Source organism: Salmo salar, chromosome ssa29 (assembly GCF_905237065.1).
Source record: "Salmo salar chromosome ssa29, Ssal_v3.1, whole genome shotgun sequence".
Lineage (NCBI taxonomy): Eukaryota > Metazoa > Chordata > Actinopteri > Salmoniformes > Salmonidae > Salmo > Salmo salar.
The window spans coordinates 31,597,361-31,622,740 of NC_059470.1; the positions used below are offsets into that span (position 1 = coordinate 31,597,361).

The following is a 25,380-nucleotide window of genomic DNA, read 5'->3' on the forward strand; positions in this document are numbered from 1 at the left end:
AGAGAGCAAGAGAAAGAGAGAGAGAGATACAGAGACAGAGAGAGATACAGAGAGAGATACAGAGAGACAGAGAGCGATGCAGAGACAGAGAGAGAGAGACAGAGACAGACAGAGAGAGAGAGAGAGAGAGAGAGACAGAGAGAGAGACAGAGAGAGAGAGAGAGAGAGAGAGAGACAGAGAGAGAGACAGACAGAGAGACAGACAGAGAGACAGAGACAGAGAGAGAGACAGAGAGACAGAGAGAGAGAGAGAGAGAGAGAGAGAGACAGACAGACAGACAGACAGACAGACAGACAGACAGACAGACAGACAGACAGACAGACAGACAGACAGACAGACAGACAGACAGACAGACAGACAGACAGACAGACAGACAGACAGACAGTAATGGTCCGGGCCTAAACAAGGTTTTACTATCTCATCCTGGAATATACAAGGTCTGAGGTCATCTGCCTTTGGCCTAAAGAGCAGGAACCCAGACTTCATCAAAGAAATTAGAAATACAGACATTGTCATCCTACAAGAAACATGGTATAAAGGAGACGGACTCACTGGTTGCCCTTTAGGTTACAGAGAGCTGGTAGTGCCATCCACCAAACTACCAGGTGTGAAACAAGGAAGAGAGGGGTATGGGGTATGCTAGGGGTATGCTCATTTGGTATAGAGCCTGCTCTCTGTCCATCCCTGGATCCTCTCCCCAGTGTTCTCATCAAAGCCTGCCTGCCTGCTTTCTGTCCATATATCACACACCTCTCCCTCGCCCACGGAAATCTCCCCGCCAACTACAAAACAGCTGCAGTCACCCACATCTTATAAAAGCCTGGACTAGCTACCATCATCCTCAATAACTTCTGCCCCATTTCCACCCTCCCCTTCCTTGCCAAGACTATGGAATGTACTGGTGCCTCCCAATTACAAACCAACCTGCTAATCAACAACCTGTTTGAGCCCCTCCAGCCTGGTTTCCACCCCCTCCACAGTACTGAAATTGCACTTTTCAAAGTAATCAATGACCTCTTCACCTCTGCTGATGCTGGTGCCCTGAACATTCTGATTCACCTTGACCTGAGTGCTGATATTGACACAGTGAGCCACCAGATCCTCCTCACCAGGATGCAGGGTCTGGGTGTTGAGGGTATCATACTCTCCTGGCTACAATTCCACCTCGCAAACCAAACCCACCACATCTCCCTCAATGGCCACACCTCAGACTCAGCTGCAGTTATACAGGGTGTCCCACAGGGCTCTGTGCTGGGTCCCTTACTCGTCATCATCTACATCCTCCCCCTTGGTCAGATCCTCTGTCACTTTAACCTTGACTTCCACTGCTATATTCCTCAACCCACCTCTGATCCACATTAAATCCTGCCTCTCTGCAATAAAAACATGGATGCAACAAAACGTCTTCAAGCTCAACAGTGATGAAACTGAACCACATAGGCATCTTCTCCACCCTTACCTCTCAGACCTTCTTCTCCCCTACCAACACTCCGTTCCACCACAGCAGGCCACCTTGTCATCTCCAGGTCGAAGCTCCAGAGCTTGGGCCTTCTCAAGGGTTGCTCCTAGGCTCTGGAACTGCCTCCCTCCAGCCATCCATGACTCTGAGTCCATCACTATGTTTCAGTCCCTCCTAAAGCCCCACCTCTTTAACAAGGCCTACCCTTAACCCCCCCCCCACACACACACACACACACCCTACCCCTTCCACTAAACTGGGTTTGTATCCAAATCCCAACCTGCCCCTCCCCATACACTGATACATCACAATCTCTCCGTTCTTTGAGACTACCTCTCTCTTTATTCATCTTTTGTTTAGTCTGATGTTTTATTTTGACTCCTGTTTATTTTTTATCATCATTTTTTTTACAATTGTAAAGTGACTTTAGGTCCTCCGCACGGACACAACACACCGATCCACATATATACTCTGACGTAAATAACTGGTAAATCCAAAGATTAACCAGCAGCACGAGTTGTCCACAAAGTGCTAAAGTCTGTTGTGTTTTTTTGCATTACTAGTCTTTTTTTTAAGTAGTCTTTATAACCAAGCAATTCCAAAGCAATTTTCTCTGTGGGTGGAGAGTGTAATTTTCGATTCTGTGACACTGTGATGTGTTAGAAACTGGGAGCCAGTACTAAAAGGCATGTGTAGAGTATATGTGTGTGTGTGTGTGTGTGTGTGTGTGTGTGTGTGTGTGTGTGTGTGTGTGTGTGTGTGTGTGTGTGTGTGTGTGTGTGTGTCTGTCTGTCTGTCTGTCTGTCTGTCTGTCTGTCTGTCTGTCGACAATTCGTGTTCCTGGTTAATCAGTGGAGTTATTTACATTAGAAGATGTTTGTGGATCGGGGTGTTCTGTTAGTGTGTGTGTATTGCTGTGGATGTTTTCTGCATGCATAAGAGGAGAGATCCTGTCTTTGGTATAGCCTATGCCAAGGCCTTCTCAACACAAGTGTTTTGTTGTGATCACATTTTATATTTTACTTTGTAATTTACAGTTACAGTTATATTTTAGTAATTTAGCAGACACTTATCCAGAGCAACTTAGGCCATATAATGGTGACGGACAACAAGGAAATGTGTTTCAATATTTTCAATGTGTCACGCCCTGACCATAGAGAGCCCTTGGTTCTCAGGGTGTGACTAGGGGGTGTTCTAGTCTTTTCATTTCTATGTTGGTGCTCTTGGTATGGTTCCCAATTAGAGGCAGCTGATGTTCGTTGTCTCTAATTGGGGATCATACTTAAGGTGTCCCTGTTCTCACCTGCTTTGTGGGATATTGTTTTGTTGAGTGCTGATGTGTGCTGACACAATGTTTCAACCATTCAGGTTAAAACGCAGACTTGTCCAGACAAGCTGACATTGGGTGGGTGCATTGGGGTTTGTAGCAGGTGAGTTAAGATATGCATGCCATTTCCCATCAGTCCATTGAGTCCAGCAGGCCCCTAATAACAAACCATTTACTGCCCACTTACTCATGCATAGATACAACTGCGATGCAATAGGCTACTTTTCTCCATTCTTCAGTCTTTCAGCCCCTCGTAGAACACTACCCGGAGAGGAGACAAATACTGCAGAATTCTATCATCAAACTCGGAGGTGATATTCAAATCTCATGTCTTTCTCAATCCAAGGAGCAGATCAATTTCCGCAGACCTGGTCGCGATATTTTCCGCCGTTGGGCTTTCTCGTATGCGACGCGGCACACAGTGGGGCACCCGCGACAACTGCACGCCTCGATGGAGAACAGTTACTTCTGTCGCGTCGAGTTTATTTGCGCCTCGCTATGAGAATTGCCATCATTTACCTTTGCCCGAACCCTCCCTAAAAGAAAAGAAAAACAAGAGAGTGGATTGGGATGAAGAATGAGAAATGGAAATGCGTTCTTTTTGATAATGCTGGGACATTAGCTGCGCCCAGTTTGGTCCTCTCCTTTTGACAAAATTAACTGAATAAATTTGGCCTATAATGTAGATTTTTCGTCTTTGGTTCTGTATTGTATGATGTACAGATGAAAATTCGATTGCATGTTTAATATTAATGTATTATTCATTTAAATTATTCTGAAAAAAAATAGATGTGGTTAAAAGCAGATAAAAAATAATCAGTCATTTCTTATTCTCTATCCCACAGATTGGTTGTCCCTTTTGATTCTGTCCACAATGATAAAGGCCTACACCTCTGATTCTTCGATTAGGTCCTATGCTAAACGCAATCATTCAAAGGCCTTTATAAACTGGATTGTTCAGCACTGAATGTTGATTGGCTGACAGCCTGACAGCCGTGGTATATCAGAATGTATACCACGGCTATGACAATATTTATTTTTACTGCTCTATTTACATTGGTAACTAGTTTATAATTAGCAATAAGGCACAAGGGTGTGTGGTATATGGCCAATATACCATGACCTAAGGGCTGTATCCAGGCACTCTGCATTGCATCATGATTACTAACTGCCCTTAGCCATGGTATATTGGCCATATACCACACCCGCTTGGACCGTATTGCTTAAACATGCCACTTAGCAGGCCTGATTATATTGCCACTGTTATCCTTTCCAACATGGCCAGCTAAGTAATGGAGTCATCATCTCGTTGGTTTTAGTCATAGAATTAGGAAGTAGAATGGTAATTGAATAGGATCTCTATAATGTCAGTACACTGTTGTGCATCACCATATCATTAATAATATTCATTATATTTCTACGTGCATCAGTGCATCCGTAGCCCCGATGTGGATGGAACGTAAAACTACACATTGGACCCATGTTGTATTTAAAAGGTGGCTTGGGGTTGTATTTGCTTTCGCCATGACTTTGGTCCTTGTTTGCTCACTTTTGAGCAAACAGCCTCTCCACCCCTTTCTCCCAGAGAGAACCCCCCATACGTCACGGACGGGTCTGGTCTTAATTAAAGCCATATTGAGAAAGAGCATAAATCCAGCCCTCCTCTCCTCTTTTTTTCCACTCTCTCCATCTCGGGACGTGGGGGTTGTGTGGCGTATTGGTTAGGTAGGTAGAGCAGACTGAGGCACTGGAGAGAAATAGTTACGTTTTAACCAGCGTGTTGGACTTTAAACACGTATTTTCTTCAGTTGGACAGTTTCATAAGGAAGGACAATGGCCGGGCTTAAGGTAATGACTAAGGAGGAACAACTTCCGTAAATATTACCTCCATTTATGATGAATCTAAGTTCAGGTTATATTTTTACAGAGGGCTGTTATTTCTCATAAATTGTTCTTCATTTAAAATAAGATGCTGACATATGGGAACGATAAGCATATATAACTTTTTTTTTTTACATTTGAATGTTATACATTAGCTATCAATCGCATCAACAAATGTCCGAAATCTTATGATATGCAATGCAAGCCTAAACTGTGTTTCGCTAAACTAAACTGTGTTTTATAAATGTGGAGCCTACTGCCGCGGTCCAGCGTTGCGCTGAAGAGGCGTTCCCGTATGTCCAATCAGCGCGCTGGGTTTAGCAGCTGCCCAGATGCGTCCGAGCCGCTTGTGGAACGCAGAGCTCTGAGCGCAGTTAACACGGTTAACACTGTAATCAGTTGACGGCCATTGTGCCACTCATGTTTCATTCAGCCACTGGAATTTATTGAGAATTTGGGCATCATTCTTCCACACCAAGTAAACTACACTGCAAGGAATGTAATCACGCGAGCGCGCGCATTACTGGAAAAAAGACGCGTGCGCTTTTGCAGACCCGCGATGACTCAGCACAATTTATTTGGTTTGTGCGTGCGCCAAGTTCCAAGCGTAGGCTACTGTGAGAGGAGAAAGAGAGAACTGGGGGTCGTACTGCTGTGGCGTTGCATGGCTACATCAGAAAAGTCACGTAGGTTTGCATTGTGTGCCAAGTATGCAAACAGATGACACAAGTACTCTGAGCATAAAGTCTAAAAGTTATGTAAAATGTTGGTCCCATGTTTCATGAGCTGAAATAGAAGATCTCATACAATTTCCATAAGTACAAAAAGCTTATTTCTCTCAATTTATTTTGCACAAATTTATTTACATCTGTTAGTGAGCATTTCTCATTTAACAAGATAATCCATTCACCGCTGGGCACAATAAAAGGCCACTTTATAACGTGCAGTTTTGTCACACAACACAATGCCACAGATGTCTCAAGTTGAGAGAGCGTGCAATTGTCATGCTGACTGCAGGAATGTCCCCCAGAGCAGTTGCCAGAGAATGTAATGTTCATTTCTCTACCATAAGCCACCTCCAACATCGTTTTAGAGAATTTGTCAGGATGTCCAACCGGCCTCACATCCGCAGACCACATGTAACCTCGCCAGCCCAGGACCTCCACATCCGGCTTCTTCACCTGAGGGATCATCTGAGACCAGACAGCTGATGAAACTGTGGGTTTGCACAACCGAAGAATTTCTGCCCAAACTGTCAGAAACCGTCTCAGGGAAGCTCATCTGCATGCTCGTCGTCCTCACCAGGGTCTTGACCTGACTGCAGTTCAGCGTTGTAATCAACTTCAGTGGGCAAATGTTCAACTTCGATGGCCACTGGCACGCTGGAGAAGTGTGCTCTTCACGGATGAATCCCGGTTTCAAATGTACCGGGCAGATGGTAGACGGCGTGTATGGCTTCGTGTGGGCGAGCGGTTTGCTTATGTCAATTTTGTGAACAAATTGCCTCATGATGGCGGTGTGGTTATGATATGGGCAGGCATTAGCTACGGAAAACAAACACAATTGCATTTGATCAATTTGAATGCACAGAGGTAGCGTGACGAAATACCGTGACGAGGCCCATTGTCGTGCCATTAATTCACCGGATCTGTACACAATTCCTGGAAGCTGAAAATGTCCCAGTTCTTCCATGCCCTGCATACTCACCAGACATGTCACCCATTGAGCATGTTTGGGATGCTCTGGATAGACAGGTATGACAGCGTACTCCAGTTCCCGCCAATATCCAGCAACTTCACACAGCCATTGAAGAGGAGTGGGACAACATTCAACAGGCCACAATCAACAGCCTGATCAACTCAATGCGAAGGAGATGTGTCATGCTGCGTGAGGCAAATGGTGGTCACACCAGATACTGACTGGTTTTCTGATCCACACCCCTACTTTTTTTTTTAACGGTATGTGTGAACAACAGATGCATATCTGTATTCCCAGATGTGCGATCCATAGATTAGGGGCATAATGATTTTATTTCAATTGACTGATTTCCTTTTATGAACTGTAACTCAGTAAAATCTTTGAAATTGTTGCATTTATATTTTTGTACAGTGTATAAGGACTAAACAACATAGACATGATGATGTCATAATATAATGCAATACTGAAGCCAGATGTAAAGTATCACTGTCAACTGTAGTGCCTCTCTCTCAATCTCCTCCAGTACCTGAGTGGGTTTGGGAATGAGTTCTCCTCTGAAGACCCTCGTTGCCCAGGGTCCTTACCTGAAGGGCAGGTAACATTCCACACTAGACCAACACCTCACCTGTTATCCAACTGCACCCCTCAAACCACACCTGTATAGCCTACATTGTAGGTTCTGTAGGCCCTGCAACACCCCTCACACCTCCATTACCCTCTCTGGGATGTTGAACCCAGCTCTGATGTGTCTCTCCAGAACAACCCTCAGGTGTGTCCCTATGGCCTCTATGCTGAACAACTCTCTGGCTCCGCCTTCACCTGCCCACGGCCAACCAATAAGAGGAGGTATCCAGTCATTTAATAGTGATTGACAGGAATGTATCCTCTTTTCAATGGTCCTCAGATTATGTGTACAGCAAAGCAATTTTATACACTTATTCATAGACATGCACACAGAGGAACACACTATCTTTGCTAAGTTTCTTTCCTCGATTTTACAGCTGGTTATACCGTATCCTGCCGTCCGTCCGCCACAAGCCCTACACCGCAATGCACTGTGGAAACCTAACAGAGAAATGGGACGAAGTGGAACCTGACCCTAACCAGGTACAGAGAGAAATGGAGAGAGGAAGAGAGGGAGGGAGAGAGAGAGAGAGAAGATAAACAGGGAAATTAAGTCTCAACATTTAAAAATGGTTTCCTTTTCGTAGCTCCGATGGATGCCGTTTACCATCCCCAAATCCTCAGAGAAGAAAGTAGACTTTGTGACGGTAAAACATAATCCCTCGTTCACTCAGTCCTCTGGTTTTACTTGGTAGAAAATAGCTGTTTCTGCTGCATAGCCTGTCACCTGTCCTGGGTCTGATTGGTTCTCCCATCTGTCAACCATAGGGTCTGCACACCCTATGTGGAGCAGGAGACACCAAGTCCCGCAATGGGATCGGCATCCACATGTTCACCTGCAACACCTCCATGGGTGACAGGTGTGTGTGTGTGACATCATCTCTCCCATAATTGAGCTTTAAAACTCTGAGCCCCATGTCAACAATTTTATGTGGTCTCTGCTTTTCAGGTGTTTCAACAATTCAGATGGAGATTTCCTCATTGGTCAGTCAAATATGCAGTTTTTTTAGTAAAGGTACACATATTAAGTTGATAAGTAGTAAGTAAGTACCCACCTGTTCTCTCTCTCAGTACCCCAGCAGGGGGAGGTTCTGATCACTACAGAGTTTGGGAAGATGATGGTGGAACCCAACGAGATCTGTGTCATCCAGGTGAGACGGCAGCACCAGAGAACTTACGTCTGTCAATCTTGACAGTTCTCAATGACAAAACCATGCTTCACATGAATCCCTCTCATTGTCGACCTTCACCTGCAACTGTCAACCTTCACCTGCAACTGTCAACCTGCAACTGTCAACCTGCAACTGTCAACCTGCAACTGTCAACCTGTAACTGTCAACCTTCACCTGTAACTGTCAACCTGCAACTGTCAACCTTCACCTGCAACTGTCAACCTGCAACTTTCAACCTTCACCTGTAACTGTCAACCTGCAACTGTCAACCTGTAACTGTCAACCTTCACCTGTAACTGTCAACCTTCACCTGTAACTGTCAACCTTCACCTGTAACTTTCAACCTTCACCTGTAACTGTCAACCATCACCTGTAACTGTCAACCTTCACCTGTCCCCTCGCCTATATCTGTATGTCCCTTGTGTGTTGCAGCAAGGTATGCGTTTCAGTGTGGATGTGTTCGGGGAGACCAGAGGCTACGTGTTGGAGGTGTACGGAGCCCACTTTGAGCTTCCCGACCTGGGACCCATAGGTGCGTGTGACACCATTCCTCCTCAACGTGACACCTTGACCCTCCCACCTTTCAACGCTATAACATTTGTGAACCTATCATCTTCCTAGGGGCCAACGGACTGGCCAATCCCAGGGACTTCCTGACTCCGGTAGCGTGGTATGAGGACCGTGAGGTGGCCACAGGCTACACCGTCATCAACAAGTATCAGGGCAAACTGTTCTCCAGCCAACAGGTGTGTACGTGTGCGTGACGTGAGTACACGTGTGTCTTTAGTTCATATGTACATGTTCTGTCACAGACATTACAATACACAGCATTATAATTCATGATAGTAGCTTGTAATATATACATGGGACACCACTAATGTTAGCGATTAGCTATCTAGACGTCCCAACTCCGAGAATAGCTGCACGTTAACATTGAACTGCCCTCCCCGATTATTTAATGTAAAATGCCTGACAGTTCTGATCAGCAGGCTCCCGTCTCGGCTCGCTTACCAGCCTTAATCATAATTAGTTAACGCGTCCTGGAGTTCCCACCAGATACTTACCTGTCTTTTCAGAAGGGGAGAAAACCTTGCTCGAGTTAAGCATTAATTTCAGCATATTTTACCGGGGAATGATTTCCCACCCCGCTCTGAAAGCTTCCTGTCGAGCAGGTAATTGGATCGACTCATTTTGTCTGACAGGAGGGGATTTTAAAGAGACAGGGAAAGGGAGGATGGAGGGTGTGTGTGTGTGTGTGTTAGGGAGGGAGGTAACCGTGGAAACACCTGTGTTAGAGGGGATACAGTGTATTCAGGAAGTATTCAGACCCTTTCACTTTTTCCACATTTTGTTAATTTGTTTACAGCCTTATTCTAAAAAGGATTTAAAAAAAAGATTTTTATCAATCTACACACAATACCCCATAATGACAAAGCAAAAACAGGTTTTTAGACATTTTTGCAAATGTATTACAAATAAAAAACTGAAATCTCATTTACATAAGTATTCAGACCCTTTATTCAGCACTTTGTTGAAGCACCTTTGGCAGTGATTACAGCCTTGAGTCTTCTTGGGTATGACGCTACAAACGTGGCACACCTCTATTTGGGTATGTTCTCCCATTCTTCTCTGCAGATGCTCTCAAGGTCTGTCAGGTTGGATGGGGCACATCGCTGCACAGCAATTTTCAGTCTGGGCTCTGGCTGGGCCACTCAAGGACATTCAGAGACTTGTCCCGAAGCCACTCCTACGTTGTCTTGGCTGTGTGCTTAAGGTCGTTGTTCTGTTGGAAGCTGAACCTTCACCCCAATCTGAGGTCCTGAGTGCTCTGGAGCAGGTTTTCATCAAGGATCTCTCTGCATTTTGCTCCGTTGATATTTCCCTCGATCCTGACTAGTCTCCCAGTCCCTGCCGCTGAAAAACATCCCCACTGCATGATGCTGCCATCGCCATGCTTCACCGTAGGGATGGTGCCAGGTTCCTGCAGACGTGACGCTAGGTATTCAGGCCAAAGAGTTCAATCTTGGTTTCATCAAACCAGAGAATATTGCTTCTCATGGTCTGAGAGTCCTTTAAGTGCCTTTTGGCAAACTCCAAGCGGGCTGTTCCACAGGTTGACTCCAGTCAAGTTGTAGAAACATCTAAAAAATGATCAATGGAAACAGGATGCACCTGAACTCAATTTTGAGTCTCATAGCAAAGGGTCTGAATACTTATTGAAATAAGGTGTTTTTTATTTTTAATACATTTGCAAACATTTCTAAAAAACAGTTTTTGCTTTGTCATTATGGGGTATTTTGTGTAGATTGATGAGGAAAAACATGTATTTTATCAATTTTAGAAAAAGGCTGTAACGTAACAAAAAGTGAAGAGATCTGAATACTTTCCGAATGCCCTGTGTATGCATGGGATATACACCGGTCCCCTCTTTCTTTTGTTAACTTCTCTCTACCTCTCTCCATCCACCCCTCTCTTTCTCTTAGTCATCTGGTTTCGATACCGTGTGATGGGGCTTGCACTTTTTCCCCCCACCTAACCTGAAACGTGTGTGTGTGTCACACATATTGGAATTGTGGGGGGCCAGGTTCCGTCTCTGTTTGGTCCCCCTGCAGAGAGATGAAATTGCTCAAATTAACTTATTATTTGCTTGACTGGGCCAATATGTTTTTTCTTTTTTCTTGCACTCCGTTTTTAATCGAATCTGGCAGAGTTATCACAGGAACTGTAATGCCCAAGAGATTACCTGCCTTGGGGTACTCCGACCCCCTGGGTGCATGGTGTGTTTGTGTGTGCGCTTGTATTGCATGCGAGTGTGTTAGTATGTCATTTATGGTGTATGTCTGTGGGAGAATGCGTGTGTGGGAGAATGTATGTGTGCTTGCGCACGTTTGAGAGGGTACATGGGTCAGTCCTGAAGACAGCTTGAGCTGTAATGAATAATATTGATTTTAGAACTACCATTGAATGTCTCTTTCACAGTGACATTATCAGAACTGCTATATAAAATTGCTGTGGTTTTAACAATCAAGATGAAGAAATATCACTACACCGCCTTCGTGTCTCTCTCCCCATCTCTCGCCGAGCGCCGTGAAAGTTTGAGAAAGTTTGATTGTGAAACCAATTACTGCATAAATACCTGGAGCTGAAGATCACAACGAATGGGGTGAATGAAAAGAATAGTAGAGAACGAGAGGAGGCACACCGTTCAAAATCAGCCCTTATCCTCAGATTATTTCTTTCCCCATGCTGGTCTACGTCTGTTTTTCAATTATGAATATCAAGCCGACTTGAGGTACGGCTATATCTCAAGTTCCAAGGTGTGGTAGGCCAGGGGATGCTGACGCCTGCCTCACCCCTACTATACATTCTAACATTCTATTTCTTCTTGTGTGTGTGATTGCAGAGTTTCTCTCCCTTCAATGTGGTAGCGTGGCATGGAAACTACACACCCTACAAATACAACCTGGAGAACTTCATGGTCATCAACTGTGTGGCCTTCGATCATGCGGTGAGAACCTCACACACGCACACATAAAGCACGCACACACACACACACCCCTAACCCTTCTTCTCTTCCATCTGTGCACCAGGATCCTTCCATCTTCACAGTGTTGACGGCCAAGTCCACCCGTCCAGGAGTCGCCATGGCTGACTTTGTCATCTTCCCCCCGCGCTGGGGAGTGGCCGACCACACCTTCAGACCCCCGTACTACCACAGTACGACAAAACACACAATTCTAACCCTAAGAACAAATAACTCAAGCACTTGCTCGTCTTCAGTTCTGATGTTACCGAGAACTTTGTCCTTTCTAGCATAGCCATCTAGTGACTACCCTAACCTGTCCCTGGTCTCTCTGTAATGTACACTGCTCAAAAAAAATAAAGGGAACACTTAAACAACACATCCTAGATCTGAATGAAAGAAATAATCTTATTAAATACTTTTTTCTTTACATAGTTGAATGTGCTGACAACAAAATCACACAAAAATAATCAATGGAAATCCAATTTATCAACCCATGGAGGTCTGGATTTGGAGTCACACTCAAAATTAAAGTGGAAAACCACACTACAGGCTGATCCAACTTTGATGTAATGTCCTTAAAACAAGTCAAAATGAGGCTCAGTAGTGTGTGTGGCCTCCACGTGCCTGTATGACCTCCCTACAACGCCTGGGCATGCTCCTGATGAGGTGGCGGATGGTCTCCAGAGGGATCTCCTCCCAGACCTGGACTAAAGCCTCCGCCAACTCCTGGACAGTCTGTGGTGCAACGTGGCGTTGGTGGATGGAGCGAGACATGATGTCCCAGATGTGCTCAATTGGATTCAGGTCTGGAGAACGGGCAGGCCAGTCCATAGCATCAATGCCTTCCTCTTGCAGGAACTGCTGACACACTCCAGCCACATGAGGTCTAGCCTTGTCTTGCATTAGGAGGAACCCAGGGCCAACCGCACCAGCATATGGTCTCACAAGGGGTCTGAGGATCTCATCTCGGTACCTAATGACAGTCAGGCTACCGCTGGTGAGCACATGGAGGGCTGTGCGGCCCCCGAAAGAAATGCCACCCCACACCATGACTGACCCACCGCCAAACCGGTCATGCTGGAGGATGTTGCAGGCAGCAGAACGTTCTCCACGGCGTCTCCAGACTCTGTCACGTCTGTCACGTGCTCAGTGTGAATCTGCTTTCATCTGTGAAGAGCACAGGGCGCCAGTGGCGAATTTGCCAATCTTGGTGTTCTCTGGCAAATGCCAAACATCCTGCACGGTGTTGGGCTGTAAGCACAACCCCCACCTGTGGACGTCGGACCCTCATACCACCCTCGTGGAGTCTGTTTCTGACCGTTTGAGCAGACACATGCACATTTGTGGCCTGCTGGAGGTCATTTTGCAGGGCTCTGGCAGTGCTCCTCCTGCTCCTCCTTGCACAAAGGCGGAGGTAGCGGTCCTGCTGCTGGGTTGTTGCCCTCCTACAGCCTCCTCCACGTCTCCTGATGTACTGGCCTGTCTCCTGGTAGCGCCTCCATGCTCTGGACACTACGCTGACAGACACAGCAAACCTTCTTGCCACAGCTCGCATTGATGTGCCATGCTGGATGAGCTGCACTACCTGAGCCACTTGTGTGGGTTGTAGACACCGTCTCATGCTACCACTAGAGTGAAAGCACCGCCAGCATTCAAAAGTGACCAAAACATCAGCCAGCAAGCATAGGAACTGAGAAGTGGTCTGTGGTCACCCCCTGCAGAACCACTCCTTTATTGGGGGTGTCTTGCTAATTGCCTATAATTTCCACCTGTTGTCTATTCCATTTGCACAACAGCATGTGAAATGTATTGTCAATCAGTGTTGCTTCCTAAGTGGACAGTTTGATTTCACAGAAGTGTGATTGACTTGGAGTTACATTGTGTTGTTTAAGTGTTCCCTTTATTTTTTTGAGCAGTATATTTTGTAGTAGCGTGTGTTTGTGTCAGAGCTCCCCGTGTCTGTGTTCCAGGGAACTGTATGAGTGAGTTCATGGGGCTGATCAAGGGCCACTATGAGGCCAAGGAGGAGGGCTTCCAGCCAGGAGGGGGCAGTCTCCACAGCATGATGACCCCTCATGGCCCTGACAGAGACTGCTTCGAGAAGAGCAGCACCGCTCCCCTCAAACCAGAGAGGGTGGCCGAGGGGACCATGGTAACATATGGGAGCACACACGTGATGAAATTATAAAACTGTAAATATCAGTGATCCGTCAAGTAACATCCCTCTCTCTCTCTCAGGCCTTCATGTTTGAGTCGTCGTTCAGCATGGCGGTAACTAAGTGGGGTCTGGAGACTTGTCAGAGGCTGGACAAGAGCTACTACCAGTGCTGGGAGCCGCTACGCAAACACTTCGACCCCAACTGGAGACCAAGCAAACAGTAGAGTAGAAGCAGAACAGTCATTGCTTCCCCTAGATCACTTTCAAGGCATGGCGCAAAGGCCAATAAAGTCAACATCCTGGACCTATTTAGCTTCATACCACTATACCGTGGCTCAATTCATTCTGTCACTCACAGCCTAATAGAGTGTTTGGGTAATGCTTGTTTTTTTGACTGACCAGTTCATTGATAGATAAAGGTACTGGACAAAAGTGAATGAATAAAAATACCCTGGAAGACTTAATAGCACGTTTTCACTACTCTGCTGCCCATGTATGTTTGTAATGACAGGCAGACACTTTATTTGCTTTTCAACAATAAAGGTTTTTTTATTCAGTTATCAATAATAAATACACACGCTGACATTAACTCTACAATACTTTACAATGGAAGTCTGAGATGAGCAAACTCAGTAGGCAAGCTTGAACTTGCGGTCGTAGGTCCCAGCTTTGATCTGCTCCTCCTTCTTGTCCTGCAGGGGGGGGGGGGGGTTAATGAGGTCACGATGGCAACAGAGAGACAGCATCGTCACCTAAGCCAGGGTTTCCCAAACTCGTTTTTGCCCTAACACTACACAGCTGTTTCAAATAATCAAAGCTTGATAATGAGTTATTTGACTCAGCTGTGTAGTGCTTAGCTAAAACCAAAAAGACTGAGTTTGGGAAGCCCTGCTCTAAGCAACCTCCTCTTGGTGTTGTGTTTATAATATGAACTAATGTCTCATGAATAAATACAGGGTTGTTTTTCTTCCTCTCAGTGGAGAAATAGCAGAGGAATTACAGCACTGTGTGAGTCTCAGTACCCAGGTCTGTGACAGCTCTCTCAGATTCAGAGAGAGGATCTTAATAACAATGGAGGTGCCATGTAGACTGTGTCACAAAGAATGGTGGCGGAGTAGAAGGTGAGCTTAGCCTAGCGCGTGTTCTTCTCTGACTTCAGTTTCTTACAAAAAAAACGTTAAACTATTATGGAGTCAGACAAAGTTTCAAAGTGTATTTGCTTCCAATAATGCAAAAATTAATATTTCACCATGTCGATGAGCTAAAATGAATTTACTGAGAGTGACTTAATACTGGCTCTGTCTGAGGGCTCAGACTCCAATCACTTCTGTATTAGACAGCAAATGTGTCTGTTCAATGGATGACCTTAGTGGGCACAGTCTAGTGACCCTGTACAAATTTGCCTTCATAATATAGATTGGAACACTTTCCTAATATTGAGTTGCTTACCTTTAAGTCATGTTTAAAAAAATAAAAAACCTGAGTGGTAGATCTCAGTTTGTATTTTGACTCAATGTGATCTTGACTCAGAAAAGGTTGTTGACCACTGGTATAGAGGCTAGGGTGGATTTGGAACAGACCCCTAGTGTCAGGGAACAAGTAGGATAAGGGTTGGTGTCATCTCATCCATACCCTGTCCGTCTTCAGTACGTAGTACAGGACGAAGAGGGGAACCACTCCAAAGAGCCCACCTAGCAGCGACGTCTTCTTGGTGGCTCTGAAGTGGTTGTAGGGGTTGGTGCGTGCGTACACCCAGCGTGTCAAGGCAGGGTCTTCCTGTAAACACAAAAAAACAGCATGTCAATAATGACGGCCATTCTTTGAGAGTGGGTGCCAATCTTATTACAGTCAACTACTATCGTGGTAAAAACGGTTGAATTCAGAAACAGTCATGTTCCCCCAGAATAAATTTAACTGAATACAACAATGCATCACAAATTAGTTTAAATAGCAAACTTACTCCGAAATTGTAATATCAAGGTCATATCAACAAAAGTAACGTTAGTTAGCAAACCCCATCAATAGCATTACCTCTGGGTGAACTGTGAGTCTGACATTCGCAAGCTAGCTAGCTAGCTAGCGTTAGCATGTTAGCTCACTCTACTTACAATAAGCTCTTTTCTGTGCGGGTTGTTTAGCTGCATCTGATATTGTCTCTTCAGCTGGGCCCTTAAGACAGCCCTCTCCTCCTCGGCACGTCTCTGGTCCAGCGAAAGGTTGAAATATTCAGCAGGGTCCAACGTTTTTGGCCGAGTAGCCAAGGGCGCTTCGCGGTAGTCCGCCATGTTTGTGAGTAGAGACCAATGACCGTAGAGACAGACAACGTGATTAGATTACCACGAAGTATCGCGTTGTCTTCCAGCAGGCTAGTTTCCATGGCAACACGAAGCATTACACACGAACCTGTCCATTTTTTGGCAGGGACTGTCAACTTTTGAGTGCCTAAAAATGTCCACAAAGACTTCCAAACAGTGGCGATTTTAGTATGTAAATCTTTGTATTGCAAAAAATACAAAGTGAGATGCATGCGAGCAAAGCCACAACACTAAACGATACATTAATTGCACTATAACGGTGACAAAGGTGCCTGTTAGGGCCTACATAAATAAAGCTATCCCAACAGCAGTCCCAACATCTTACCATTGCTACACCTGTCTATCAGCAGAGCCTTTCCTGACAGAGAAACAGTTCATTCAGCCTCATTTAATGCCTTTTTAAAAAACATAGCTGATATGGCTGACTTGCTTAAATAAATGTGGTTTCTACTGACAATTGAGATGTACAAACTATGGCATAAAGGGATGACAAGCGAATGAGATAATCCGTAATTTCGATTAAGACATTCATGAGCGAGCTAGGACAGACATAGTCAGTATAACTATTTGTTTAGCACTTTTGAAATGTACAGCAAACATGTGCTGTTCTTAGTGTTCTCTCAATACACCAAGTCAGAACTGTAGGATAAATAAAGGAGGCATATAAGTGGACAATGAAAGCTCTTACAAAATGTGATGATTACATTTCTCTAAAACAGGTCATAGGCCACATGTGCACCACCAAATCAGAACAGTAGGCAAAATGAAGAGGGGTAAATAGACCAAATTATTAGCGTGAGGCACATGGGCTATTAACAGCTTACTGCACAACATACACTTAGTATTACTTTCTTAGCTACAGTATACATATCTCCCTGGCATATTACATAACTTATGCAGCAGCATACAAGTCATTTTTGGACTCATCTTATTGTGCTGTGCTCACTTGAACAGGAAGGTGGCTTGGCGGTCCTTCGTGGGCAAATTTTGTCATCAAAGTCTGTCATTCTCTGGATTTATGGTGCTTTCAAGACAACTGTGAACTTGGAGAAAAAACAAAACAAGGCCAAATCATATTGACGTCATTGATCTTCAGGCCGAAGCTCTATAAAGAGGCCCGAGTACCCGACTTACAATTCCAAGTTGGATGACCGTTCAAAACATATTTTCCAGTCAGAGCAAATTTTTTCCGTAATTCCCAGTTGTCTTGAACTCACTGAAGTTAAGTTTTCACAGTTATGAGTTAGCAATTGTTTTGAGTGCGGTACAAAGCATGCTTCATTGACAGCATGGCCAATGTTGATTGTTTATCATTTTAAACTTGTTAAAGACACTTATTCCCAGATTTTGGACCACACAGCCATTCCACTGAATAGCAGGCTAGTGATTGCTTTGCAATGCTTGCAGTTAGCCACTGTCACTAATTCCTTCCAAACCACTCATTGTTGAATTTGCAACTTGTGTAATGTTTATGTCCAATGGGCGATGAGCACTGATACATTTATCTATGATTTCTCTTCATTATTTATCTTCATATGACAAGGATTAAAAAAGGATTTGCCAGTAGATTGTCAACTTGATTCATGGTGATGGCTGCTAGCTAAGATTTTGAAAGTATGATGTTGACATGATCAGTCCAATCAAAGCTACTGTAGATATAACATCATTTGACGTCATTTTATCAGTGGCCAATGACCTTGAGCCTTCTTGGATGGGCACTTCTAATGTAACTCTATGGCAGCACCCAAGGGGCTTGAATTTGAGTTCTACCCTTAGACTTGGCGGTGACGTACTGTCCCCATGAGTAACAGAATACTGAGCCAATCATGGCGCAAATAGGGGACATTACCAGCACTTACACTACATATTTTCCACTGGCTGCCCCGCCACAACAGAAAGTACTAAGCTAGGCTGAAACACCTGCATTTTGGAGCTGCCTTACTCAAGAAAGCAAAAAAGAGACCATGTTTGTATGAAGCTTTGTTAACTCAATGACTATTATATTTTTTACATTGCTTGCAAATTGATATGTGACATGTATTAATGCCAAAATAACATGCAAAACAGGTAAGCCCCACCCCAAAAAATGTGGGACTCAAAACCTGAATGACGGGTCGCCACTGCTTCCAAACAACAACCAGCGTACGATATATTTTACCTCGAGTCTGCTACAATTCCCACACTGATTATGGCTTTCAATACAGCGAAGCTCCAATCAAAGACGGTTTCTCGCATACCCGAAGTGGTCAATGACTTTCCACCCAACTTCCTTATCAGCATGGGCATGACCAAAACGATGAACTGCTTTCAAACGGAGTGGAATGAGATGGCGCACAAATGTCTGTTTAACGCGGAGGATGTGGGGCTAGTTCCAGATGTGTACACTCAAAACCATTTTCTTGGCAGCGAGATGAAAAACACAGAGGGAGAGGGGAGAATACAGACAAACAGCCTTAGCAGCAGGACAGCCAGAGATTTCCACTGTCTCCAGTACAAGCGAGTGGGCCAGGAGAAGAAAAGACTGATTGAAGATATTAGAAAGCTGAAGACACACAGTGCCCCCACTTATGATCCAGCATTGAAACAGATGAACGAAAAATACAACGCAGGTCTGAAGCAGAAATTCTGGTCAGCTTGGAGAGGCAGGTGACCTTAGACAACACCCTTCCTTCTCAACCTCCCCACCCCACCTCCGAGTGTAGCCCAAGACCAGACAACGAAACCTCACCCCAAACAAGACAGTGGTAACAACAAGCCAAGTGGGATGGGGTCAGTGTTTACGCTCCTTCCAAAGACCCCAACACCACCAGACAGAGTTTCCACCAGACACCCAGCTGGCCCACAGAGGGAAGTCTGTGTCTAGTTAGGGCTCCTTCAAGGGAGCCACATTCCGCCTCACCAACACCCTCAAGGTAAGATGTGATGAATACCCTGCTCACCCTTTATGTATCAAGGCATTTTATTTCCCTAATAGCAACTCAAACTACTAAATGTATGTTAAAGTTACTGTTCTTTTTTCACAATAAAACATCTCTAGGCCCACACCCTGCTTGTCAGCTACCTGGCTCTACACCCAAGCAAACTAGTGGTTGCCTCAGCTGGTGACGACCAGCTCTGGCGGCTTCCTGAAGGAGAGCTGATTTCTACAGGCCAGGGGCACAGCGACGGCTCTCTGGGGTTAACTTCCACCCTGACGGGGTTAAGCTAGGGGCCACTGGTGGGACTCCAGGTTCCAGATATGGGACCTTTCTGAGGGCTGTTGTGTGCTGACCCCAGAGAGCCACACTGGAGCCACTTGGGGCTGCTCCTTCCACCCTGGTGGAGACTTTGTGGCCTCCTGCTCCCTTGATGACAATTAAGGTTTGTTAGGAAATAAATATTTCCTGTTCTTCTACCAAACTTGGCACACACATGCTGACTGTGTTGAGGTAATGTGTGCCATCATATTTGTAGACATGATTATTATCCATATTATAAAGGTGTGGGACCTGCAGAGTGAGAGGTGCTGCTACACAGCCACACTGGTTCTATCAACAGTGTAGTTCCTCCACTAGCCTGCTCACCTCCTCGGCTGAAGACTGTCCTCGTGGGACACCCGGACCGCCGCGTGCCTAGACAATCTACAGCTACCGCAGCTCCATCAACCACGCCTCACTCAGCCCCACTGGTGACCTCATCGCGTACTGCAATTCCCATGGCTCTGTCATGCTGTGGGACGTCAGGAGGGTGGCAGACCTGTTCACTATGGAGACGGGGACGCAGCCTAGCAACTAGATGGCTTTCTGCCCCGTCGGGCCGGATGCTGGCAGTCGTTGTGGACGAGGTGAGGGTGGTAGATTGGGGTACCCGTAAGTGGCGTGTGGAAGCACGAGGACCTGGTGCAGTGTTTTTTTGTACCACGGGGGAGTATCTACTGTCAGGGGCATCTGACAGACGTGTGGTCATAATGGATAAGATTCATAAGAGTTAAACCTACACAAATCTTAACAGTGTTTGAAAAAAAAAATTAAAATAAGAGTTGTAATGCATCTTGTGCTTAAGTGTGTATTTCTATAAATTCAGTGAACAAGCAAGCACACACCAAAAACACTAGCACACACCTGTAATAGATCAACAACATGCTTGAGTTATAGGATTTATTAGAAACAAAGGAATCAAACGATACGAAAGTCTTGAGTGCTGTCTCATATGAGGAAGTGAACAGAGGGTAAACACAAACATCCGGGGGTCTGACGGCTCTCACATCAGGCCCAGCTTATACTCCACCATGATGTGGGGCTCACCCACCATCTCACTTTGGGCTGGGTCTGCAGGGAGATGGACACAAAATAGTGCTAAGTTCACATTAGTTTAACTTCTTACTGCTGTTGTCTCGTCTGTATACAGTGTCTCTTACCGTTGAGGATGTCCTCAAAGCTGATGCTCTCATCGTTCCCTTTGAGAGTGTCCAGGGCCAGGTGTGAGCTTTGCAGGAACGGAAGGCGCTGGATCTGAGAAGGAAGAGAGAGAAGGGACAGGGAAAATGGTAAGGGGTAAGTGGGAAAGTTGGTTATTGCATTTTCTCCAACACTATTCTTTGTTTTCAATGAAGATCAGAGAGACATGTGTCTACCTGTCTGGCTGCCCTGTACTCCATCTGCAGTTTCAGGGGAGCGTGGAGGCCCTGGATGTTTCTGAGGGTGGAGAAGTTCATCTTGTCCTGGTTCAGCTGAAACTGCAAGGGAGTGTACAAAAGTCAATGTTGGAGCTAAAGTAGCATTAGTGGTTTATTCGAGAAAAGTTGTACGAGACCTGAAGACTTGTATTAACTCCCAGAACATATGCCTAGCCTTTAGCTCAGAACAACAGCGTATTGTGTCACTCACATTCTTCTCTGACAACTCCAGCGCATGGCTGGGGAGCAGCTCATTTTTCACACTGCTGAACCTGAGAGAGAGTTCAACTGTCAGTTATGTCTCACAAACTGTTATATAGTTAACGTTACATACTTTGAGTTGAATGAGTGTCCAGCAGAGACCGTTCTCTCACCCGCTCCTGAGTGTGTCCTGAACGCCATAAGCCCCAACCTGTTGACCCATGCCCGTCACCGGCACACTGTCCCTAAGCTGTGATCGTAGTCCACGAGTATTCTGGAGACGAACAAAAGAACAACTCAGTCTGCATTATAGTAGAGGCATGGTGACTAACGTTACCTACTAGCTAACACTTTAGTGTATCCCAAACAGCTGAGATAACTGCTACGTTGTTAACTACCTAACTGGCACGAAGCAAAGGGTAGGCAAGATTGTTGGCGCTAGTTTAGATGAATTAACCAAACTGACTGACACAAACAAACACAAATAGCTAGCTAGAGCTAACGTTGGACATCATCGCTGCTAATAACGCGCTAACGTTAGCTAGTTCACTGGCATGAGTGACTAATCAAAATCCAAACTACAAATCTCTACAAATACAGCAAGCAATACATTAATAAAACCCCACGAGTCATTGGTATTTCGTATAGACAACATAACTATCTATCAAACATACATTTTACACTTTTAATGTGTGAATTAAATAACAAATGTTGGTTATTTGATAGCTACCATTGTCGCTGTGATGGGGCTGTTTCCACTTTTAGTTCAACACTTCCGGTCAGGGTCGCGTTAGTTTGACGACACTTACTTTTCTTCTTCTATGATGACATTGCGGTCCGCAAACAAACGTTTAAAGTGCATGCCGCCACCTACTGTGCTGGAATTTACGATCAACCATGATCTGACCAATTCTGTACTACAATGAAAATAAAATTAAAAACCAAATAAATTCCTAACTCCTGCCACATCCTCCCCAACCCCATTAAACTTGATCTATATCATGCTGAAACACTCCACCCGTAGGATTGTTCAGCATGCCAACAACCATTTCAACAGTACCATCTGTTACCCCCAATATCTCTTTTGTCTTCTCTACAATAAGATTCAACCTGGCATTTCTGCTTTCCACAACCCGAGTCGTACTGATAACCTTACCAATAAAAGCTATGAAGTCAACTTTATTCACTGTCAAGGTGTCCTTTGGCACTGCACATTTATGAGCACAAGATTTCTGAACAGGCCTCGGCCCTTAGAAGCACCAGCGGACAGTAGGTCCACTGACTACAGGTACGTCCATGTCAGATCCATCAGTCTGACAGTAGGTCCACTTACTACAGGTACATCCATGTCAGATCCATCAGTCTGACAGTAGGTCCACTTACTACAGGTACATCCATGTCAGATCCATCAGTCTGACAGTAGGTCCACTGACTACAGGTACATCCATGTCAGCTCCATCAGTCTGACAGTAGGTTCACTTACTACAGGTACATCCATGTCAGCTCCTTCAGTCTGACTGTAGGTCCACTTACTACAGGTACATCCATGTAAGATCCATCAGTCTGACAGTAGGTCCACTGACTACAGGTACATCCATGTCAGATCCATCAGTCTGACAGTAGGTCCACTTACTACAGGTACATTCATGTCAGATCCATCAGTCTGACAGTAGGTCCACTTACTACAGGTACGTCCATGTCAGCTCCATCAGTCTGACAGTAGGTCCACTGACTACAGGTACATCCATGTCAGCTCCATCAGTCTGACAGTAGGTCCACTTACTACAAGTACGTCCATGTAAACTCCATCAGTCTGACAGTAGGTCCACTTACTACAGGTACATCCATGTCAGATCCATCAGTCTGACAGTAGGTCCACTTACTACAGGTATGTCCATGTAAACTCCATCAGTCTGACAGTAGGTCCTTACTACAGGTACATCCATGTCAGCTCCATCAGTCTGACAGTAGGTCCACTGACTACAGGTATGTCCATGTAAACTCCATCAGTCTGACAGTAGGTCTACTGACTACAGGTACATCCATGTCAGATCCATCAGTCTGACAGTAGGTCCACTGACTACAGGTACGTCCATGTAAACTCCATCAGTCTGAGAGTAGGTCCACTGACTACAGGTACATCCATGTCAGATCCATCAGTCTGACAGTAGGTCCACTTACTACAGGTACGTCCATGTCAGCTCCATCAGTCTGACAGTAGGTCCACTGACTACAGGTACATCCATGTCAGCTCCATCAGTCTGACAGTAGGTCCACTTACTACAGGTACGTCCATGTAAACTCCATCAGTCTGACAGTAGGTCCACTGACTACAGGTACGTCCATGTCAGCTCCATCAGTCTGACAGTAGGTCCACTTACTACAGGTACATCCATGTCAGATCCATCAGTCTGACAGTAGGTCCACTGACTACAGGTACATCCATGTCAGATCCATCAGTCTGACAGTAGGTCCACTGACTACAGGTACATCCATGTCAGCTCCATCAGTCTGACAGTAGGTCCACTTACTACAGGTACATCCATGTCAGATCCATCAGTCTGACAGTAGGTCCACTGACTACAGGTACATCCATGTCAGATCCATCAGTCTGACAGTAGGTCCACTGACTACAGGTACATCCATGTCAGATCCATCAGTCTGACAGTAGGTCCACTTACTACAGGTACGTCCATGTAAGCTCCATCAGTCCGCACTCTAGTTCTACTAACCTATTCTACGGCCTCTGCATATGATATATCATGACTAATCCTATGTCTCTGAGCCCCTCTCTATTCCTGGCATCCACCAAATGGTGCACTGTGTCTCCCCCCCCAAGTACAACCTTAACCTTCACATTGCTTCCACATTCACCGTAATCATGTGCCCCTCTACACTTGGCACATATTTTCTTTCCTTTACACTGAGCAGCTACACTCAGTGGTGGAACTAGATTTTTATACATGGGTTGGCCAAGGTTACTTCAGGGGTCCATAGACCATGACAGAAAATTAGTATGTAACCCTAACCTGGCATCTAAGGAGCATGAATGAATCCTATGATTGGTGATTAGAGGTAGAAGTGATAATTCACTTAACCTGGAGTTCTTCAATGTGGCAGATAGTGTGGTCCAAAAGGGTTAGTTACTTCACAAGAATTCTTTAACATACTATGAATAGTCAGTGTCTCTACCTCAGAACTGCAGCTACATTTCTTTCTTTCTCTCTCTCTCTCTCTCTCTCACACACACACACACACACACACACACACACACACACACACACACACACACACACACACACACACACACACACACACACACACACACACACACAGGAGAGACTTGGGTCACTCTGTTTTCATGAATATATAATCTGGGTCCACAAGTGTTGAACATCCAAAATATTTTCAGAGAATAAAGCTCAAGCACCAAGGAGATAAGATAGCATTTGTGTGTTACATAAATTGCATAGTTTATTTACAAAAAAGTTCATTTACAAAAAAACACTGCAATTTGACATACCAGGTATCATGCAGAAATGGACTTGAAAAATACAAATAATTTTGGTGCCCATCAATATTACAAACGTACAGTATCATATTTATGCTCATATATATTATGTTAACTAATAGCAAAGAAACGTTTGGAATTGGTCTAATCAAGACCAAATTAAATCTGTGTGACCTGATACCCTTTGGATTTATCATTTTAGAATGTCAGTGTACTAGCTAGTACACAGTGCAGGTTTTAATCCTGACCAGAGGGACTGCCTAAGTGCCAAATTATCTGTGCTAGATTTAAAACAGTATAATTCTGTGGTTCTGGTGAGAACTGGCAAAATGTTTCACAAACTCATCTATGTTGAGGGAGCGTGCCCTCCTTGACTCAACACTGAGAATTCCGGGGTGACTTAACCTGTCATCAACCATTGTTGTCCAAGATGGGTTTTAATCAGTTTTAAAGCTGAGAAGCTTCTCCTCTTGCAAGAAGCACTGCTGACTGATGTAACAACAGAAATCTTACAAAGTGGAAATAGCTCATGGAAGACCTCTTTATAAGGTTCTTGAAACACAACAAAGTCAAGGAGAGTAGACAGTGTCCCTTCCACTTTTCTCTCTCCTATCAAGAAGCCGCTTGGTTTGATGAACCTAATGTTCGAGGTCCTCTAAATCTGACTCAAAGGTCTGAGCAAAGACAAACAGAGGCTCCTCATTCAAGAATGTTGTACTCTTTGGGTTGAGAGACTGGACCCCTTGCATTATCTCGCGATTCTTCTTTGAAAAACGCCTCAGCAGCTCAGCTGTGAGACTGTCAAACACCTGATAAAAGATAGCTCTTTGGAAGCTCTCACCATCACCTTGGT

At 44.9% G+C, this 25,380-nt stretch overlaps 3 protein-coding genes across 5 annotated transcripts; 1 reads left to right on the forward strand and 2 right to left on the reverse strand.

Annotated features, from left to right (window-relative positions):
• The first annotated feature begins 4,403 nt into the window (after positions 1-4,403).
• Positions 4,404-14,406, forward strand: LOC106590602 (homogentisate 1,2-dioxygenase). Its single transcript, XM_014181723.2, has 14 exons — positions 4,404-4,635; positions 6,890-6,961; positions 7,124-7,212; positions 7,368-7,473; positions 7,578-7,637; positions 7,759-7,850; positions 7,940-7,974; positions 8,062-8,141; positions 8,595-8,694; positions 8,784-8,908; positions 11,566-11,670; positions 11,753-11,879; positions 13,659-13,840; positions 13,927-14,406. The coding sequence occupies exons 1-14, from the start codon at positions 4,621-4,623 to the stop codon at positions 14,068-14,070; spliced, it is 1,332 nt and encodes a 443-aa protein (XP_014037198.1). The 5' UTR covers positions 4,404-4,620; the 3' UTR covers positions 14,071-14,406.
• ndufb4 (NADH:ubiquinone oxidoreductase subunit B4) lies at positions 14,370-16,180 on the reverse strand. 2 transcript variants are annotated; one of them, XR_001325073.2, is made up of 3 exons: positions 15,955-16,180; positions 15,296-15,622; positions 14,370-14,538 (listed from the first exon to the last, which is right to left on the reverse strand). XR_001325073.2 is itself a non-coding variant. In NM_001141168.2 (3 exon segments), coding segments are annotated over 3 exon segments (384 nt in total). In that variant the 5' UTR covers positions 16,132-16,141; the 3' UTR covers positions 14,373-14,475.
• Positions 16,181-20,283: 4,103 nt separating this feature from the next.
• On the reverse strand, positions 20,284-21,871 carry LOC106590604 (proteasome maturation protein). 2 transcript variants are annotated; one of them, XM_014181725.2, is made up of 6 exons: positions 21,747-21,871; positions 21,190-21,290; positions 21,027-21,087; positions 20,774-20,869; positions 20,558-20,651; positions 20,284-20,468 (listed from the first exon to the last, which is right to left on the reverse strand). In XM_014181725.2, the coding sequence occupies exons 1-6, from the start codon at positions 21,747-21,749 to the stop codon at positions 20,401-20,403; spliced, it is 423 nt and encodes a 140-aa protein (XP_014037200.1). In that variant the 5' UTR covers positions 21,750-21,871; the 3' UTR covers positions 20,284-20,400. The 2 variants fall into 2 exon arrangements, with proteins under 2 accessions (XP_014037200.1, XP_014037199.1); XM_014181724.2 differs by having other exon boundaries at positions 20,774-20,875; positions 21,747-21,870.
• Positions 21,872-25,380: the final 3,509 nt, after the last annotated feature.